The 15,140-nt window shown below is 38.6% G+C and overlaps 1 protein-coding gene across 2 annotated transcripts in view; it reads left to right on the top strand.

Moving 5' to 3' along the window:
- The window catches only part of LOC116724084 (capon-like protein), a 61,076-nt gene that overhangs the window by 31,216 nt on the left and 14,720 nt on the right, over nt 1-15,140 (top strand). For both annotated transcript variants that reach the window (XR_004340106.1, XM_032569418.1), the window contains exons 3-9: nt 5,272-5,364; nt 5,448-5,506; nt 6,068-6,176; nt 7,175-7,322; nt 8,936-9,114; nt 12,865-13,026; nt 14,361-14,565. Coding sequence is in view for 1 of the 2 variants with exons in the window: in XM_032569418.1 (XP_032425309.1) it covers nt 5,272-5,364; nt 5,448-5,506; nt 6,068-6,176; nt 7,175-7,322; nt 8,936-9,114; nt 12,865-13,026; nt 14,361-14,565 (955 nt within the window). In the remaining variant the exon portion in view is untranslated. The remainder of the gene's footprint in view (nt 1-5,271; nt 5,365-5,447; nt 5,507-6,067; nt 6,177-7,174; nt 7,323-8,935; nt 9,115-12,864; nt 13,027-14,360; nt 14,566-15,140) is intronic.

Here is a 15,140-nt window from a genome sequence, read left to right as displayed (position 1 = left end):
ATGATATGAGGTATATATTAATATATTGGCACTAACATCAATATCATATTTAGGCAACAAAAGGTGTTTGTGAATGTTTGGCAGCCCAGCTGATTTCTGATCAGTACCAACAGTTCTGTAAAGACAGGCCCCTTTTGGATCATTCTCTCATTCCATGACCTACACGTGTTTATTTCACAATGGAACCCACTGGTAGGTCCTGACATGGAATGGAAACCAGTATTACACCCCATTTTTGCCTCCAGGGGGTAGTCATGAGCATGCATCCATTATGAAGTGTCAGGGGGGCAATTGTTGATCAGCAAAATCTGATGCAGGTAAACACATGCTGCACACATTTAAAGCATCAAAAATATTTGGACAGCAGGCAAGCAGGACGGTCATGACGCAGAAATAAACTATTCCAAGTTGGTTTTTATAAATTTGCTTCAGAATGACAAATAGAAACAGTATGGTCTCCTGCTAAATGTTTTTCTCTCTTTTAAAACTGTCAAGCCATAACTCATAACCCAGGCCTCAGAGGCTGTAGTGAGAGCCAATTTTCTTTCCTCACTCAGTGCGCACAACGGCAGTCATCACCATTCTCTTTGACCCTTTTTATAATTCATTGCAGAGAGGAGCAGTGATGGAAATGTGTTACACTGCATCAAAAGACTGATGAGGCTGACGGTCCTAATGGTGACAGCCAGCATTTGAAATAATTACCCCCAGGCTGTTTCTAGTAAGCTTCTGCACCCATGTACCAAAACAAGAGTCACTTTTGTGGGTTTTGGGCTCAGTTGACGTCTTTTGCACAAATCTTTTAAAGAGAGCAATTTAGAACTTGTAAGCCAAAGTCGTTTGCATGCCCGTAATTACCACCCTAAATATTTTTATTGCAGTTCAGAGTTTTTCTTCAACTGTCACAGTGGAGTAGGTTTAAGCTCTATACTGAAACCTAGCATTTGTTTCTTTATGGGTTTGCTAAGGTCATAAAAAAAAATATTTAACCTTTATTTTACCAGGATAAAAACCCATTAAGATTAAACACCTCTTTCTCCTTCATCGGATGCTGATTGCATTCTTGTTGTTGTTACACTATAATTGCATCAGAAGCATACATATTTAATAAATGTTTGCACTTAAGCAAAGAAATTATAAAATGTTCATTGTTTCAGATGCAATTTGAAAATTGATCTTTGCTTCTGCGTAATGTTGGAATGAAGCTTAAATTATGGAAAAGCTGCGTTTTTGTACCGACACGAGTACGGAAGTAAATTTAGACGCTATTATAGCGAGGTTAGCCTGTTTGAAAAATACATCATGTTTTTAATTTTATTGCTGTTGCCGACTTCAGACCAAGCCACAGAACTGGTACAGCTTTGAGGGTTTACATAAAGTTAACATGGTGAGGGTTAACTTTCATATGAAAACCATTTAGCAATTACATTGATGCTATTTGTTGTTGTTTTTTCCCCCCGTGGTTAAAATAACCACTCTTGGGTTTTGGGCATTGAAACATTTTGTTGAAAAATGTGATGTTGGAAACTTTTTATAAGATGCCAAGAGACTTGGAGAGACAAAGTTTATGAGTCAAACTTTGGGACGTCAACATCAAGTGCCAGCACAAACAAAAGCTTCATTTTATTTAATTATTTTCAAATGCTAGACAGGTCACATTTGTCAAAATGAAATGTAATTTATTTTTATTTTTATTTATTTATTTTTGTGGTCAAGGACGACAGTGTTCCTTAATGAATATTTTAAATTAATAATGCACTTATAATCCCAACACCAGTTTTTCAATTTTCTTACTTGTTCTATTTGTTTTTACTGACTATAAAGTAGTTGTTTATGTTTAGATTCTTATCCTCTTTTAAGTGTCTAATGGAATTACCATTTTAGATGTATTTGTAAGGCAATCCTCAACTCAAAAAAGGGGAATTTATAAGTGGCATACTTGATGAAAGAGCAGAAAAATTGTTTAAAGTGCAAAGGATACAGATCAAAAGTTTTCCCCAAAGCACCGCTTGCATTAAAATGTCTTTTTTTACACTCAGATTCTTAATGGATTGATGTTTCTGTCATCTTTTTGGAAGTTGACACCACAAACAAAAATCATTATTCTGAATTAGGTCAGCTCATTAGAAGCTCCAGGTAAAGAACCAGATCCGCACATGAAGTGTGTTTTTCACTGGCTGCATGAGCGTCCAGTAATAAAGACAAATTAATCTGAATTTCACTTTTGAAACTTTCCTTACATCTTATGGTAACAGCACTTCACTTCTCGGCATGTTCGCTACCCCTTTCCTCCATTTTAGTGCCTCTGGTGTCTTTCTGCTTCTCCCGCCTATTTTCCATTTAATCAGCTCTCCCAGGACTCAGGTCTGGGTAATTAGCGACTGAAACTTTAATCACCGTGGATTCGGGCCAGGGAGAGCCCAGCTTTTAAAGTGGACACAAGCAGAGGATGAACATGCAAGTAAAACACTGTTCAACTGCAAAACTGCTTTGGTAAATTAAACCATTTATTTGCTCTCAGTCTGTTCAAACAGAGTGCGCATATCCAAGCGTTACACAAGTAAACAGAACAATAGCCGTCTCTAATGGCTTCTGACGGGCCTTGTTGACATAATGCTGAGCTAATTGTTGCATAGCAGCATCACGCAGCAGAATGAGAAGGTTGCAGTTCCCAGGAGATGTTTCTGTCATTGATGATGATGGTACCACGCCTCTTTTGTCAGCTCTTCTAACCTCCAAATCATCGCTTTTATTCTTCATTCTTATACCGGTCATGGTCTCCGTGATGACGTTTGTTTTATTTCGCTGCAACATCTCATTTGCATAGTAAAGCTCCTGGGAAAATTATTCACACTGATGCAGCACAGCCCAACTCCTTATTGTACATTTTAACATACAGTACATACAGTATAACACTATGTGTGCATAGCACCTGTTAATTATAGCACCAGCTATTCTCCCGGACACAACGCCCACCGCAACAGCAGATATGCAACGAGGCCCTGCAGACACAGCCAGTTTTAAAGAATATTTGGTGATTCATGACTTACTTCCTTCTTTCAGATTTCAAAGGCATTCTGTCCTTGGAAATGTTATGAAATAGTTGACAAGCATATTGTATTGCCATATGCTTTATGTAAGATGCATTTATTTCGAAGTCCAGAAAAAAAGTTTGTAAACTAAGTCATGCATAGTTTTTGTTGTGAAAGAACTGAAATCGAAATGGACAGTTTTTGACATCACAACAGTGCAGATTTACCAAGTCGAACTTTTCTTTTTAAAGCTACTGTAGATGGATCAGGTATATATGTCACATCTGACACCGAGCCTTCAAATTTGTCTTTTATTGTAGTAGTCTCACAAAAATAAAGTGCGGCAGCCTTTTTTTTGGAGCTCTTTTTGTACTATTTTTCTCCCGATGTGTAGTGGAAAAATAAATATCTTGTTGGTCACAGTTCCAGTAATTTTGATATTTTTAAGAATTGCTTTGACTGTAGATTTGGGTTTTCATGATACTACTATTGACGTCTTGATATTCCACAACATTTATGATGCAGAACTTGTTTTTTTTTTACTTTGGATCTCAGAATGGTTGTCGTTGACATAATTATAATTAGAGCAAAACCAAAAAGTAGCAGGCCACTTAATCTTAAAAATAAATTAAAATTGTCCCTGTCTTTGTAAGTTGTGGGTTTTATTTCAGCAACCTCCAGTTGCATGTCAATGTGCCCCTAGGCAAGGCACTTTACCCAAGTAAAGCTAGCTGACTGCTAGCTTAACTTAGCTTGAAAACTAGCAACTTATGCAAAAACAAATTATTGTCCACTACCACCTCCAAAAGTGACCATCAAACTATTATGGATCTTCCTATCATATTGCAACTAAATTACAAATTAAAGGAATTAAGGTCACAAAGCCTTGTGAAGAAATTCTGTTTTGAAAACCCAGACTTATCACTGTATTACAAGCTTTTTGTTCTTAAAACAGCATGCCATAGTGACTGGTGACCACCTTTAATTGCCATTGCAAGCATGAAGAAAAAAAAACATTTTTGAAGTTTGAAGCGCCTGTTAAAACCTTATTAGCTGTAAAGATGCCGGTTATAGCTTCTCTCTAGCCATTAAAAACAAACCCTAGAAAAAGTACTTTTGAGAGTTCAGCCAAGAATATGGGCCTGTTTTTTCCCAGCAGCTCACCTTTTAACTAGAGGATTTTATCCTTTAGTTGCAAAATGTATTCACTTGTTCTAAAACTTTAGTTTGGGTGTGCAGGTGTTACAGCAGAGGCAGTGCATCATGGTTAATATTTAAGGTCCACTCTTTTCATCTTGCTCTTGTAATGAAGCTCCCTGGTGTAATGCACATTCCCACTCTCTTTATGAGCGGCTTGGCTACAATTTATGTTGATACACACATAGACACACACACTCGCTAGTTTCTCTCTGTCCAGTTTTTACAACAAACAGCAGGCATTTTGCTACCAGCAAAACAGCAGAAGCATGAGAACAAACCGACCTCCCGTCACATTAAATACATGTTCATTAAATGCGCATTCAGCAGTCAAGTCCCCAAGCAAAGCATTCTCCTCTCAGCTGAATTGGACCGGCTTTAGCTCATGTTTTCTGATAGCCCCGCTGTACGCCTTCCTGGATTGCAACTAGAAGGAGCCTAAGTGCTTCTTGTTTAAATTGGCCGCTGATTTGAGGTGACAGAGCAGACATGCAAGGTGCCTCAGCAGACCTTGAGGCTAGCTGACGAGAGGGAAACGTGTTAAGTGCATGCACAGCTTTTGTATTGCACTAAGCAAGCACAACAAGGACAATCACACAGCTTGGATGGTTTACTTTACTAGATGAGAAAACATTAGGTAGCTCTTAAGCCTTATGAGGTTTTTGTGAAAACAACTCAGTTTTCTTAGCAAAGATATTATTTTGAAATATTTGATCTCCTGATTGACCTCCTGGCAAAAGCAGGATTTTACTCCATCCAGTAAGAAGTGTTGATGTCAATGTGTTCAGCTTCTAGCAAAAGCCTGTGTATAAACGTATGGTGCCTTTCCCAATGTAATCATATCCACTGAACTGCTTCACATTAGCAGCATACACTAATGTGTTTTATTGGGATTTATGTGACAGACCAATGCAGAGCTACATAGAGGAAGGAATAGATTTGTGTTTATTCTCCTTTACGCTAGGGCCCCTAAAAAGAATGTAGTGCAACCAACAATTGTCCTGTGTTGATAACCTGTGCCTATGTTGATTTTCTTTTCCAGTATGAATTTAAAGCCAAGAACATCAAGAAGAAGAAGGTCAGCATTGTGGTGTCTGTGGATGGAGTCAAGGTGGCACTGAGGAAAAAGCAGAAGGTGTCCCAGACCCGGAAAACTCTACTAGTTGAAGTTATAACTTTGTATCTATGTGTAACGATGCTAATTTCTGTCCTACACAGAGAAAAGACTGGACATGGGATGAGAACAAGATGTTGATCATGCATGATCCAATATACAGGTAAGCTGAAAATTCAAATTTAGATTAAAGATCTCCTCTTATGGCTTACAAAGTTGGTCGGAAACATAAAATGACCTGGACCTGTTACTGTAAACAATAACAGTAACAGTAACACCTGTTACTGTTACTGGAGTGTCTATTTGCATTCATCCCTCCCTGAGTTATTTTTGATTGAATTTGTATCTTGGGAGTGGATTTTGCCCATTCGTCTGAATATCAATCAGATTGGATGGAAAGGATTTCTGAACTTAATATTTTTTATGTCTTACTGTAGCTTCTGTATGAGATTTAGATTTGAACTGGGCATGAACATGATCTAAGCTAACCCGGTGTCAATCCTCAAAGACCTTAAACTGGGACCAACTTGCAGGCTAAATAGGATTATGTTATTTTTTTAATGTAAAGTGAAAAAGTTAAACTTTTCCCACTTTTCCTCACTATTGGTTATGTCATTATTATAATTAGTGACGAATACTTTAAAAGCCAGTGGTAGCGAGCTTTGGGGATCATCTTGACGATTTTATTTCACTGATAATTTCAGCCTGCTGTCATTATTTCCAGGATTTTCTATGTATCACATGACTCCCAGGACTTGAAGATCTTCAGCTACATTGCAAGAGATGGCTCCAGTAATTCATTCAGATGTAATGTCTTCAAATCTAAAAAGAAGGTACAGTTTGGTCTATTCCTCAGTAAGTGCAGATTGCAGAGAAATCACACCTTTGGGTCCTTATTGATGGGACCAAAATGGATGATGCTCTGTCAAGATGTTAATCACAGGCTGCAGAAGACTGCAGTAGTTTAGTGAAGGAAATTCACCAAAACACTAAAAAACAGATAAAAATTGCTAATTAAAATCACCGTATACAGTCTAGTGATAAACTATTTGCCCATTTTTTTTCCTTTCTTGTTTATGATGTGTTTCTTTTTGAGATGTTTTATCCTACTTTATGTTGTCAGACAGCTTATATATAGGTGATATATTCATTGTAATTGTCTGGCAGTCATCAGGTCTCTAGTGAATTTGAACCAAAAGATGTGATTAATCACATTACCCAAACTCATGTTGGTTTGGATTTTTCTGTTAAATTATTAAATAAAGTCATTTGAAAATGCTGTATATTTATTTCTCTAATGTTATAATTATTTTGATGATCTGAAAAATTTTAGTTTGAGAAAAAGGCAAAAATAGAAGAAATCTGTAAGGGTTTAATACTGGCACTTAATTTTCTTTCATTTTAATATAAGTTTCCTTTCTAAATTCATTTTCTGTTCATGGCAGCTCGACTATTCGTTTTGAGTTTTAAATTGGATCTTGAATTCAATTTTCAATGGCTTAGTTAATATTCACCCACTTAGAGTTATAGCCTGCAGTGAATACAAACCAGCTGCGCTAAAGGACAAGGAGTACAAATGCACATTTTAGAAAACCATCTTGTCCTTTTCTTCTGTTGAGATCTTCCTTTGTGTCTGTCATACATTATCTTGGCTCAGTTGTTCCATATATAAGTGATATTATATTCTTTTTGAAAACAATTATGACCGAATAGCAAAATATGTTTCTGTGTTGCTTCTCTTTCGTGTAAGCAGCAGCAATAAACAGATATTCTGCTCACTTTTGAATACCCCTCCATGTTAGCTGTGAGCTATCTCTTCCCTCCCTCTCAGACTCAGGCCATGCGTATTGTGCGAACTGTGGGTCAGGCGTTTGAGGTTTGCCATAAGCTGAGTTTGCAGCATGCCGAGCAGGAACAGTACGCCGACGGACAGGCGGACGGCGATAGCAACAAGTCAACGGAAGAGCCCAGCAGCCACGGTGAGGACACGCTTTCTGTAACCGAGCACAGCAAAAAAACACATTGATGAATACAGACGTTTGGGCTGAAAACTGTAATGCAAGGTGCAATCCGGTTGCCGGAAGATTAACTTTGCCTGGGGAAATTACCAGCGAAGGAGCAAAGTGACAGACAAAGCAAGAAGGATTTATATCATGGAGAGGATGACTGGAAATTCCTGGATAGTTCTGTGTGCAGATTGGTGAATGAGTGTCTCCACCTGCAGGCTTGTTGTGCTCTGAACTGACACTGGCTGAAAGGCCGCCTAGCGAGGAAGAAGCCAGTACTTCAAATTTAGAGCCGAGCAGTAACTAGTTTTAAACCCAACTCAGAATTTGTGCAAATCTAAATAAATAAATAAGGTCCTTTGCTGGAGACGTTTTATAATTAAGACAAACAAGAAACACTTTAAAGCTGGGGGAACACTGCAGTAAATTTAAGAAATTGAAGTCTTACTTTGAGTTCCTCTCTTTAATTTGAAGGATTTGCTTCTGTAATGCTTACATAAATTAGTATTTTACGGATATTTTTTTCGTCACGCGAGAAAAGAAGTGCAGTAATTGTCAAACTTTGTGGGTTATTTCGGTGAGATGTCGGCACCTGTTGGGAACATCTGACACACATGTGGTGACACAATTAGCTCTCATCCAATTCGCCATCAATGATTAATCCCGAATCTGTCAGCTCTGGCGTCTACCTGCTGTTTGTTGGTGTGTCGATGATAAGAATGAGCCCAAAGTTTCTTGTTTATGCATAATTCGCTGCAGTGATCTGACCTGGATATGAAGCCCTCTGGGGGCAAAAGTCGACTTTTTGTTTCAGTCTCAGGCAGAAACAGAAGAAGACTGAGATTAAAGGTGTTATTTTTCTAGTTACTGCAACCTCAGGAGCTGTGGATAAATTACTTTTCATTTCTTCAAACTCCAGCTGCTCAGTGGAACAACACAAGCAGCAGACAAAAACAAATGGCTTGAGATACTTGGTTTATTTTGTGTTCGATTATGTTTTGTGTTATTTCAAATCTTAATTGCAGATGATTCTGCAAGACAGTTGTTATTATAATTAATACACTGTGGTACTAGAAACCAGACATTTTATGATTAACATAAGATTGATTGAATTACCATGCATTCACCACTACAAGGCACTTCAACCTCTAAATATTTGGTTTCTGTAAGTAAATTTGACTGGGGCTTCTAAGATTACACATACATGCCATATTATAGGTAATATCACCATCAAACCTTACCAGCTTTTTAATTTTGATCAATTATCCTACAGCAAAAGCACATGTGCCCGGTAAAGCAGAATGTGGCACAAACTTAAGAAAACAACAGACCAGTTTCTGTGGGCTGAAACTCCTCTGAGCTAATAACTGTAATTTACACAGTGAGTCCATAGCTCCCTGGGATCGAAAAGCTCTTGATCACGTCTGGATAAATTACTGTTTGCTCCAAGAATAGTTTTCAGCCGTTATACCATCTATGTGTAATACAAATTTAATGAATAATTTACAGTCAGACATTTGCACGTATAGCACCTAAAGTTGAGTATGTGTGTGTGTGTATGTTTTTTTCCCTTTCTATCTCCGCAGCTCGTAAACTCACAGCAACTGAGCGGTATGAAGAGGATGAGGAGACAGATGAAAGAGGGCGAAGAGGAGGGGGAGGAGGAGATCCTTCGATTGATGGTTCGCTGTGCGAGAAGGCAGTCGGTGAGATCCTGCAGAGCCTGGCCGAACTCAACGTGGTCAAACCAGGCCAGACAATCATGGTGAGATACTCAAGGACACACAGTCACACCTTGAAACAGTGGAGCTACATAAACTGAAATAGGAGTTGTGTGTTGTACTGATGCTTCAGTATTAACGGGTCTAACGTTTGTGCTGTAGAATTACGACGCTCCGTAGTTGTAATGTGCTTTGTGATTTGAGCAGATAGCTGTAAATCAATACTTATTTTACTGTATTTTCAGAAAGAACACATGGTGTTGGGGATTAGGTGTCCCTCTAAATCAATTGAACAATTTTTAAATCATCTTTTTGTTGCAAATGTATCTATTCCACAAAAAGTCATCTTGAAAAAAACGAAACCTTGTCTTCTCTATTGAAGAATTTCATTATATATTAGTTGTAAGACTAGCACAAATTTCATGAGTGGCTTTTAATAAATAGCACATAATGTATATATTTAGAATATTATGCTTTAGACTGTGAAAGAATTAACAGTTACATATGTTGTTCTTGTAAAATGCATTTAAAACTCAAAGCATTTTATTTTGATATCATTTTGAAACAAGTTTTTAAAGCCCATATGCTTGCAGGCCAGCCACACAAGCTCTCAGGTGCTCTCCAGGCAGTAAAGAGTGCACATTTTTAAAGATATGTGGCTCTACTTTAAAAGCAAAAGAGCAATAGTCTGCCAAGGAAAATCCTTTTAGTCTGCCATAAAAATCCCTAGGAAGATATAACCTTTGCTGAATCATAGAACAAAGTAGGAAAACTGGCGACAGTAAAGTTTGGAATTGATTTTATGTTACAAACCATTTTAGTCCGCACTTAAAGACCCTGCTTCTAACAAAATGTCTTTAAATCTGTAGGCCAACTAAAAACAGAGTCACTAATGTAAACCTGTCTTACTGCAGGTTTGACTTTTACATTTTCAAGTCAGGAAAAAAAAAACCTAAAAAGTATTTGCTCTCAATAGAATGTAGTTAAAACTTAAACAGTTTTAATATGTTATTACTATATTTGTTGTAGATAATTTCTACAGCAAATTTCAAGTTAATTTCAAGTTTTATGTTGAACAGCCATCTAAAAAAGACTAGAAAATGATTCTTACCCCTTGAACGTCTCACCTTTTTCATGTTGCAACAACAAACTATAGGTAATTTATTAGGAATTTACTTGATAGAGCAATATAAAAATGCACAGTTTAATCCTTTCTTGACTTCTGAACATTTTTTCAGTACTGTGTCTTTGGATTTTGCACCTGTAACTCTGATACCCCTAAATAAAACCTAGTGTTAACAATAACTGGTCATCTAATTTGCATACAGACAGAAAAATTAGATGCAGTCTTATGACTTGCTGTGAGGCAGATGTTCCTGTAAACATGTGGCACCTGTAAGTTCCTTTGCTCTCACTCTTCTGTCTATTCCAACCCAAACTACCTGCAGAAGGTTTAAGTAAATCTGGAAACTGTTCTGGCCAAGGTAGTTCTGGCTTGGCCTGTAGGTTCTGGTAGAATCAACTTTGAAGGCTTAATTAACCTTTTTAAGTTTCTAACTTATATCTTGTTCCCTGAAAAAGACATCTTTGTATAGGTCTGTTCAGTATTGGTCAACCTACCTAATAATTAAGGTGAATTTGAATAAAACTGGAAGAATCGATGCGTTCTAAAACCTTCAACTTTTGTATTGGATGTCGTTGTGTGAAATCTGGCAGTTGAGGTTAAATATATTTGTTTTTATTTCCCAATTTCTGAACCCTTGTCACTTTCTTGCCAAGCTTTTTGTTTGCTTGGGATCTTTTCCACAGTCGTTCAGCTCTATCATATTGTCCTTGACGTCTTTTGACAAGTCTGTGCCGTAGTAATTATTTCCCCAACTACAAACAGGTATTTAGGATCGATATGAGTTTTCTTACAGAGAGCATCTGATTGGTCTGTATTTTTCATTAATCCCACTAGTCTGTAAATCTTGCAGTAAAATGACTCGTATAGTTTATTTTTTGGTGTCAGATTATTCCCTTCACACTTCCACCTCCTATCAGTTCTGATGCCGGCAGTAAGAGGCAGAACAATCTTCCTGGTTTGAATGATTGCAGGTTTCCTGGCCTCAAGCTGCATTTTGCTTTTTGTCGCTGCAGGATATTGACTCCGCTCCTGCGATTCAATGTCGGGTTTCGGCTTTTTGAGCACAGAGCTTCCAGATGGCTCATTAAGCTTAGCGACTGTAGAGTATCTGACAAGATCATTACCCTCAGCTCTCCATTGATTAATACCAGATAATGTTTGCATGAAACGCCTAGCTCCTGGTTGCATCCGATAAATAGTGTACTTAAAAGTGTAAAGGAGTTATGTTTGATGCGCTGACAGACTGGACACCGTCCCTGTGGGAGATGGAATTATTACGCTGCAAAAAGACAGGCAGGGATTAGTGCGGGGAACCTGAATATTCCTGCTCGCCTTGTAAAGAGGGGGACACCTAATCCCAAAACCCCCGTCTGCTCTCTTTGATTTCTCAGAAACGTCACAGTAATCCATCTGAAGGGTTCTCAAGCATCTGCTCTGGAAGATGAGCGGAAAACCGTGTGGGGATTGAACAATGAGATTTTGAAAACTTAAACACTGTGATGGAAGTGATGCTGGTGTCAGGTGTGGAGGTGAACCACGTGTGGGTGGGGAAAATTTTTTATTTAATTTTTTGATATGGAAAAAAGAATTCTTCTAGAAATTAACATGGATTTCTGACTCGTGCCTCCTTTAGAGTGCTTTTGCTGCCTGACTTGGATAAAAGGTGGTATTATAACCTAAAACAAGGATTAGTAAAATTGTGTAGCGATAACTCAGGACTAGGATTTTAAATCACTGCCTGTTAAAGATATGTTGAACAATAAGATATCCTAATTAGGACTCTCCGTGAGGACTTCTCACTGAGAAGTCTGTGCATGTGTCAGACATTTTGCCTAAAGTTGTGGTTTTAGTACATCTTTATTTTACATAGACTAATTAGAAAAAATGCTTTCAGGCTCTTTAAGAAAATGTTTTATGATCGGTGACACTTGTGTCATTAATTAGATATGTGATTTTAATTAGTCAAAAATGGTCATTTATATTCCAAAAATATGTATTTTTTTGCATTTTATATAATTTTTTCAGTTGGCAAGGAGGCTGTGTTAGTAAGTGGCTTCTTATCAGTCGTTCACATTGAGCTTGCTTTAGTTTTTGTTGTGCTGCGTTTCCCTCTAGTGGTGGAATATTGGCATTACAGAATTGCATAGACTCATTTTGTATGCCAGCAGAAAGAAGAAGAGGTGCAAATATACCGTAGATCCCATGTGTTTTTGTGCAAACATATACTCTCGCTACACACTTATGTTTCTCAGTGAGATCCCAGACAATATGCTGATTTACTCGTTTTCTCCATTCGTCTTAGTGGTGTGAAAGAAAGAGCTGGTCAAGTTTAGTGACTGCACTTTTTCCTCAGGGAAAATGATGGTGCTGGAGATCATCTGGAAAATCACTTTAAAATTCCCGTGGGGTAAACCGGGAGAAACACGAACCAGAGTATTTACGTGTACGATCTGACACTGAGCTTGAATTGTTCTGTTTATTGTTATTAGAGAGAGCTGGTCTCAGATCTAATGTTTGGATCTCCACCCAGATCTCTGTGCTGGCAGTTTATCCATGGCTTTGATTGACTGATTGATTTAGCAATCAATCATTCAATAGCTATGGGATTTGAAAAGAGAAGACTGAAAACCACTCATGATCTCTGTCTGTGTTTAATAATATTTGTCAGGACATCGACAGACGGTCCGTCTTCACTGTGACGTCTCAAGGCATCACTCCCAGCAGCCCTTGCTCTTCGTCTCTCACTCCGCTGGCTTCTCAGCACTACCTGCAGCTCCTTCAGCAGCAGCTGCAGCAGCAACAGCAGCACACTCAGGTGGCCGTCGCGCAGGTAGGACACACACGCACACACACGCCCACACACCCACACACACCCACACACACACACGCCCCCACACACACACAGGTAGGACACACAGCGGCAGCCACATGCATTATGCTTACTGTGTACAGTAGGAACAATTTTGCTCTTTCTGGTTTTGGAATGAGTAATTTTGCATTAAAAAATATAAGTGTGACAGTTGGGCTGAATAATAAATCAATCAATCAATCAATCAATCAATATATATAATGATAGAGACGTGATCATTATCAGTAGATAATACGTCTGATAGAAGATTCAATAATTTCACTGAACTCCAATGCAAAAACCCACAGCATTCTGGAGGATGTAGGCAGAGGAAAGACTTTAGTCGCTCAACACCTCACAGCCAACTAAGCAAAGTGTGTGGCATCAACTAACTCAGTCTACAGTTACCTAGCAACAACTTGTTGAGTAACTTGCCTTGCAGCAGTTACATGCCTCATAACTGCTTAAGAATAAAAAACAATGGCATGGAGTAAAAACTTCAGATAAGCCAGTAAAGGTCAGGTCACCAGTTTTTCAGTATTTCAGATATTTAAAACAGAAGAACGAATCAATAATTATTGGTATTGGCTAATTATGTGGCCCTGTACCAAGACGGAGGCATGCTGCAACATCTCTGAATGGGTAGCAATATTTTGATGCTCCTGCAGAACCTGTAGCTCCAAGATTCAATCCAATACAAAAACTGGAATGGAATAAAGATAGAGACTCCCAGCAGTCTCTATTGCTGAACAATACAACAATAATCTGAACGGCAATTAGAAGTAAGGTCCTGACGCATCCTCCTCCACTTTTTGTGTAGAAAACATACCCAGTGGCATCTCTTTGCCAGTAATTTTAAAAGCCATCAGAATCTTTTAAGACGTTTAAGTCTATATGCAGCATCAGTTTACACTTTCATTTTTATCAAGAATCTGCCAGTTGAATCTGTTTTACAACTTGAAATCTTTCAGGTTTTATTTCATCTGCAATTATAAAACAAGCAGATGTTGATTTTATACCCCTAGGGGGCAGCACTGAAACAAGAATAAGTACATAAAATAATCAATGTCAATTAATGGAATCTTTGAAAGCTGCGTTAAATTAATATTTATGTGAAACTACCAAATTTCAGTCAATCAGAATTATCAGTATAAAGGACATTTACAAAATTCCAATTCTGGAGTTATGCAGCTTTTCTGTGGATGTGGTGGGAGCTGAGACACCACAGAAGACCAGGGAACATCACCAAATTGGCATTTTTAATGGATAACATTTACACACAAGCATATTCGTTCGGCCTTTTGCTGCGGCTCCAGGTGCAGCTGCTGAAGGACCAGATGGCAGCAGAGACTGCAGCTCGCATGGAGGCCCAGGCCCGCATCCACCAGCTGCTGCTGCAGAACAGGGACCTGCTGCAGCACCTGGCGCTGCTCGTGCAGCAGCTGAAAGAGATGGAGGGCCGCTCCCCGATGAGAGCGCAAGAAGAGCAGTCACAGCAGGACACTCAGGCTAACGGACACAGTAAGTGACCCGACGGATGACTGGAAGGGACACCGGGAGTCTTTCGTGCAAACAATGTCAAGTCAGCTTCTTCAGGTGCTGCTGTCGTTACTCGCTCCTGTCTTCGCCTGCGGGTGAAGCAGACAGTAGCAACACATGCCTCACTTGCTTTCTGTGGCTGCCTGCCAATTTAAAGGAAGGGTTTTATTGGTGCAGAGGCTGTTTTAGGAGTCCACCCTCCCCTTAGTGCTACTTTCAGGATTTCACTTATAAGTTCAGAAGAGAAAGAAACCGCTCTCCAGGTACAAGTAAAGAGCAATTCCATAAATCCTTCATGATGGTTGGGGCTTTTTATATTGCTATTATTTTTGCTAAAAATATCTTTTCAGAGGAGGCACAGCCTTTGATTTTTTTTTCCCAGAAATAAATAGAAAGAATAAAAGTGTATAATAGAAATGAAATAGAAGATGGTTATAGCTTCAAACTGGGCAGCGTCCAGGCATTTCACTTTGAGCCGTTGTTTGAGTTGGCAGATTAGATTTTTAATCCACATGTGTACTATTGGATAGACTTCTAGCTCATATGCTTCCATAAAC

Source organism: Xiphophorus hellerii, chromosome 8 (genome assembly GCF_003331165.1).
Source record: "Xiphophorus hellerii strain 12219 chromosome 8, Xiphophorus_hellerii-4.1, whole genome shotgun sequence".
Taxonomy (NCBI): Eukaryota; Metazoa; Chordata; class Actinopteri; order Cyprinodontiformes; family Poeciliidae; genus Xiphophorus; species Xiphophorus hellerii.
Note: the sequence above shows the minus strand (reverse complement) of the source record. Positions and strands in the feature narration are given on the sequence as shown.